At 38.4% G+C, this 6,000-nt stretch overlaps 1 protein-coding gene across 3 annotated transcripts in view; it reads left to right on the forward strand.

The window, feature by feature from the left end:
- The window catches only part of LOC134546875 (damage-control phosphatase ARMT1-like), a 45,913-nt gene extending 41,284 nt beyond the window's left edge, over positions 1 to 4,629 (forward strand). For all 3 annotated transcript variants that reach the window (XM_063390112.1, XM_063390110.1, XM_063390109.1), the window contains one exon: positions 3,230 to 4,629. In XM_063390112.1, the coding sequence (XP_063246182.1) occupies positions 3,230 to 3,439 (210 nt within the window). In that variant the 3' untranslated portion in view covers positions 3,440 to 4,629. The remainder of the gene's footprint in view (positions 1 to 3,229) is intronic.
- The last annotated feature ends 1,371 nt before the right edge of the window (positions 4,630 to 6,000 follow it).

Genomic DNA, 6,000 nt, shown 5'->3' on the forward strand with positions numbered 1-6,000 from the left:
GAATTTATTCACTGACAGGGTAGTCAGGCATTGCAACAAGTAGCCCAGGGGAATGGTTGAGTCACCAGTCCTAAAGGTACCTAAAAGACACCTAGACATGGTTTAGTGATGGACTTGGGAATGCAGGTTAGGAGTTGGACTTGATAATCTTTTCCAACCTAAATGATTCAACGAGCCCATTTTACTGTGTATAGCCCATAAATTCAAAGAACATTGGAAAATACAAGTAACACCCACCCCTCTCCCCCCTGCAGTTTAATATTAAATGTATTTGGATTAATTATTTTGGATCAATTTGTGACATATAACTTGGTTAAAGTTTAGATCAGAAAAATTTTTGCAGTAACTCTTAAGGAGGATATAAGTAGTTTGTGGGAAACATGTTAGTAAGTGTGTTCCATTCTAATTTTAAAAAATGGTGAAATATGGATGTTATTGCCCTGCCTGTTGTGTTTTTTAACAATGTAATAGATGGCAGAACTGTTGAAAGCAAATGGGGTGTTTCTTTAAAGCAAAAAAATTGTAATTTTAAATTTATTTCAACTGCCTAGAATTTTATTAGATTTTCCAGGTAAAATTTTTATGGTATGTGTTGACCTTAACAATGACTCTGGATGAAATTTAAGAATGCTACTTCAGAAAATCAGTCGAGAAATATATATTTTTTATTTACATGGAGAGAAGACCAACAACAGGGCATCTTTTTGTTTCCTGGAAACCTTAAGCATTGTTTGTTTTTATAACAAAGGTTAGAAATTTGGCAGGAAGATTTAATTTCTTCATACATCTCATGAAGAAACAAAGAATCTGGCACAGAGAAGATATTAATTGTATGCCGGAAATCATTCAATGGAGTTATACATTGAGTGTTTTGCTAAAAACACACAAATGTTGACTTTTTACCATCTGAATCCAAGTGGTTTCGGACCACTTAAATATGGTTGCAATATTCTTTGGACTTTTCTTTTTTGTTTTCTTTCTGTTGGAATAAGACCCCTTCTACTTGTAGTTACAGTGTGAAAATAAAATACAGCATCTGCTTTTTACTTCCTCAAACACCAGTATCTTGGGTTAATGCTCTAGGTTACATTAATTCCCTGCTTTTTACTTCTGATAATTTTACTCACTGAATGGAAGGTGCAAAGAAAATTTAGCAGGAGTGGTGTTGTCTGCAGCATACCTTTGTGATGTTTATCCTTTTTTATTTCCCTACTTCATCCAAAGGCCAGATCTCTGCAGAGAGCTGTCTTGATCTTTTAATGTAAAGTCTGTAGGGAAACAAATTCCAGCTTTGCTGCCTCCTTATCCTGTCTGTCATTCAGATGTTTAAGAAAATCTTTAGCTTCTGCTAAATAGTACTTGCCTTCCAGAGCCCTGTATCCATGATGTCCTGAACTAGTGCAGAAAGCAATACATGGGAACTTTGGGGTTTTGGTGTAACGTTGTTCCAAAGTTTGATCCAAGACATCGCACTGCCTGGGTGGTACAGATAGCTGGGACTGAATTCTCAGATCACAGAATCATGGAATGGGTTGGATTGGAAGGGAATGTAAAGATAATGTAATTCCAACACACCAGCTGTGCACAGGGACATCTTCCACTAGACCAGATTGTTCAAAACCCCATGCAGCCTGGCCCTGAACACTTCCAAGGATGGGGAGTGCATCACAGCTTCCCTGGGCAAACCTGTTCCAGTGTCTCACCACTCTCCCAGTAAAGAATTTCTTCCTAATATCTAATCCAAACCTCTCACTTTTTCAGTTTAAAACGCTGCCCTCTTTTCCTATCGCTAACGCCTGTGTAAAGTGTTGCTCCTGTTTTTTTTAAAAGCTCCCTTTAAGTACTGGAAGGCTGTTAAAAAGTGTCTCTGGAGCCTTCTCCTCCCCAGGCTGAACAACCCCAGTTCTCTCAGCCTGACTTCATAGAAGTTCTTCAGCCCTCTGATCATCTTTGTAGCCCTCCTTGGGAGCTGTTCTATCAGGTCCATGTCTGTCGTGTGCTGGGGACTCCAGACCTCAGCTCTGTTCTCTATTGGTTTCCATATTTGTGTTTCTGAACTGATGGCAGCTCCTCAGGGTTTGAAACAAACTGTCTTTGGCAAAGTCTTGGAAACTGAGACCTTGTTATCAGGAAAGATGCAAACCCCTTTCCTCATAGACTCTAGCTGCTTCAGAATTCTGCACAGTGTTCTTGGGGTTGGTGACATTGCAGGACTGTCTATCTCCTCCTTATCCTTAGCCCTTGGCATGACTGGTGGAGTGAGGGTGCTGCCACACTGGAACATGAGTCCAGTTCATTGATGGTTTTGATGATTTTGTGGCATTTTGAGTCTCTTTCATGCTTGGGAATGGAGATCATGGCATTAAAAGAGAGCAAGAAAAGCATATTTCCTCAAATAGCAACATTTTTTTCTTTTATGTGATGATGATTAGGGGTATTAAGGCATTTTTCATTTTAGCTGTGTAATTTATTGTCTGTTCAAGAGGCCTTGACATTTGACTGATAATGATCCATATTGTGAGTTGAGAAGAGAAAATCAGCAGTGATGACAACTATTTGTGGGTGTCTGTCCATTTGGAACTGCATAGAGAAAGCTGGTGTCTTTAATTAATTACTTTACTAAATACTATTCCTATGACATTTTCAGCAGCTATACACAGAAGAAAAACAAGTATTTTCCTAAGCTGCAACTTGAATTTGGCTGTATCCTGATTCAAACCAAATTCAGACAGCAGGATATGCCAAAAACCTCCATCTTTCTTCTAGCTTCCTCTTTTCTTTTTTCTCAAGAAAGCACAGGGTGGAGGTGAATGGTGGCAGACGCTGGTAAAGAACAAGCACCTTAGCCTGTGCTCTGGGATGTGCCCACCTGAGCTTCCAGCTTGTATAGTGTGTGGTCATCAGGGTCAAGTAAAAGTGTGTTTTTCTCAGTTTTTGCGGTTGAGCCAGCAGAGAACATATGCCTGTGGAAGATGCTGCAGAAACACTTGAAAACTGTGTTTTGTGTTGGAGATACTTGACAACTCAGCTGTTTGTGTTTTGTGATTCGATGTATGCCCCAAAGGGCTGTTTCTGTCCTTTTCTGCTCTCTGTATGGAGCAACAGCTGCTATACCTGTGTTTAGCACTGATAACACAAGTGTATGTGTTTGTATGGATGCCTACAGTACATGTTTTCCCTGACATCTCCTTTGCTTCCTATTTAGTTTGTTCCTTGTTTGCTCTCACAGCTGGCAGATTTCCGAGAGGTGGTCTCGCGGATGCTGGGCCTCGACATTGCCAGCCTGGCTCTTCCCGACTATGAAATCATCTCACGCCTTGATGGGCTCATTCACTCCCATCAGCACCACTTCTTCCCCTGTGTCTGCCTCAGAGACATGGCAAGGACCCCAGCAAAGAAACATCCAGCTTCTTCACTGAATGGAGATGGAACAAAGTAAAATGTTCTGTTTGCTTCCTTACCTGCTGGACCTCCATGGAAAACAGATCCCCATTTCTGTTCCTTACTCTGGAGACACCAGCTAGGGATGAGTTTTCAACAGAGAGACTGATTGGAATGGGTAGAGTAAAGCCAGCAAACAGAAAATTATGGTGATGGCGAACAGAAAATCGCTGGGCAGCTTAATATTTCTGTTATGAAAATGATAGGCAACACATCAACAATGCCCTCAAGTTTCAGTGCAGAGGCATTGAAGACATGGGTCAGCCAAAGTCAGCTCACAGTTTTGAGAAATTACTGGATGTCTACTTCAGTGGCATTCCTTGTGTTTTACTTCTCTCTAGGTGACAAGGATGAAATCAAGTAGGGCTTGTCCTGCTGCTGTTCTTGCCACCTGGGACATCTCTGCATTTTTAGACATAAGAGCTTTAGCTTCAATTGTCTGCAAGTTAGAGGATTATCTCAATTTTGGAACAAGAGATTTTTTTTCTTCTGTTGGTTTATTTGGTCTGCTAGTATGGCAAAGCAAAAAAATTTCATTTTTGCAGCAAAGGCTTTCTCATGGTGTCCGGTCACGTGCCTCATAGAGATATATTTGGTAAAACTGAGTGTTGGCCTTGGTCATGATGTCTTGAAAATTTTGCTTCCAGCTGCTGTCTTCCTTGGGCAATTAATGCACACTGGCAATTCTTCTGAGTTAATGAAAAATTATTTTAGAAGTCTTGTTCACTACAGAAAATAGTTGAACTACGAAAGTGTTTGTTTTCAAAAGAGTGATGATAAGGTGTACAAAACTATCTCTTAGTCATAAAAGCTTCTTTTTGAGTGCTGTTAAACTTCATGGTTTTTTAAAAAGAAATATGCACAGAAGATCTGTTTTAATAGCACATTCAAACTTGATTCTGTGGTTTTAGTTTTCTCTTCCCATTATTTGTTTTGAATAGTTGTGTAGAACAATAGAGATGGCTTACCTATTTATGTCTGACCATTTGTGGGCTTTCTACAGTATCTCAGCAGGTGATGACCCACTCACTAAAACTGAATACAGTATTTTAAGAAAAATGACACTTTTTGAAATAAGAGTGGTAATTTTGCTATCTGGCTAGGGACTCAAAATATGTTTTTATTTCATTTGCATCTGAAAAATTATTTCTCAGTGACTTGCTGTAAAATAAAAAAATAAACACACAAGCTTTCATAAAATCAGTCATTTGAGAAGATAGAACTAAATCTTGTGTAAATTCTTATGCTCCTGTGGCTAACTGGATTAAAATCAATTTAATTTTTTGTTTTATAATGTAACATTGTTTTGGGGGGAATGACTTCAAATGGAAAGAGAGCAGGTTTAGATTAGATATTAAAAAAAATCTTTTTTGTGTGGGTAGTGAGGCACAGGTTGCACAGAGAAGTTGTGGGTGCTCCATCCCTGGAAGTGTTCAAGGCTGGATGAAATGTAATTTTTAGGCCTGATAGATTGATTGGGGATTTAGAGGGTGGAAAAGGATGCAATAATTCTCTAGTTCTTTGTGAGATAATACAAGTAGTTTCATTTTATGTTTTGATGGTTTTATAGGCACTTCTTTTTGATTTATTACTAAAGAACAAAACCCATTTTCTTCATCCACATTAATAAATATCATACAAAGCACGATTTACCGTATCTTGAAAGTTAAGTAAATTGCATTACAAATTTAGATCCACTCAGTCCAGATAATACATTAATAACACTAAGAAATAGTCCCTGAGATTGCAAATTATAAAGTAAGGTAGCATTGTGAAATGATTTCCTGATGTGTGCCAGGAGACTTTAAGTCTCCTGTCAGGCTCGTTAGCCCTGTCCCCTGCCACCCTGTGACCAGCCCTGGCACCAGCAGAGAAGTTCCAACCCCACAGAAGCCACCAGCATGGGTCTCTGAATTATCCCAAAGGAGGCAGATTTTTCACATGAAGTTTACAGCAATGCTTGATATTGGCTTGAGTGTTAAACCAGAAGAAAGAATAAAGGTTTTTCTAATGCCTTTTATTATTTTTTAGCACAGCAGATCTATATTTTCTGAAGTATTAATGCTCACCATGTTCACAAAGGAATGACCTATTATCTGACTACTAATATTCCCTGTATTTGCTTACTTTTGGAAGAGTACTGACATATATCTCCATTTAGCCAAAGCAGATAAATAAATAAGAAGCAATTTGATTCAAACAAAATTCAGGTGCCCTAGGTAATTTAAGTGAGCCCTGAAAAAACTGACTCAATTATTTTAAAGCTTGTTTCATACATCATTGAAATAAGTCTTTCTTTTGGGAGAAAAATTAGAAGAGGCTTATGAATGTTTTCAACATTTGTTTCAAATGTTTTCTTCTTTTTTAAATCAAGGTGCATTTAACACAAGACAGGTGTTGTAAGTGTATAGTAAAGTTGTGTCAGCAGACACGCTTCTTCCTGTATGTTACTTTTACTAGATTTGCCTATATTAACAAAAAGTATGCAATTAAGAGTTTGCTACCTGTTCGTAATTGCTCTTTTATTGTGGCAGAGAATTCTTGATTTATCAGCAGAAT

The sequence above is a fragment of the Prinia subflava genome, chromosome 2, assembly GCF_021018805.1.
Source record: "Prinia subflava isolate CZ2003 ecotype Zambia chromosome 2, Cam_Psub_1.2, whole genome shotgun sequence".
NCBI lineage: Eukaryota > Metazoa > Chordata > Aves > Passeriformes > Cisticolidae > Prinia > Prinia subflava.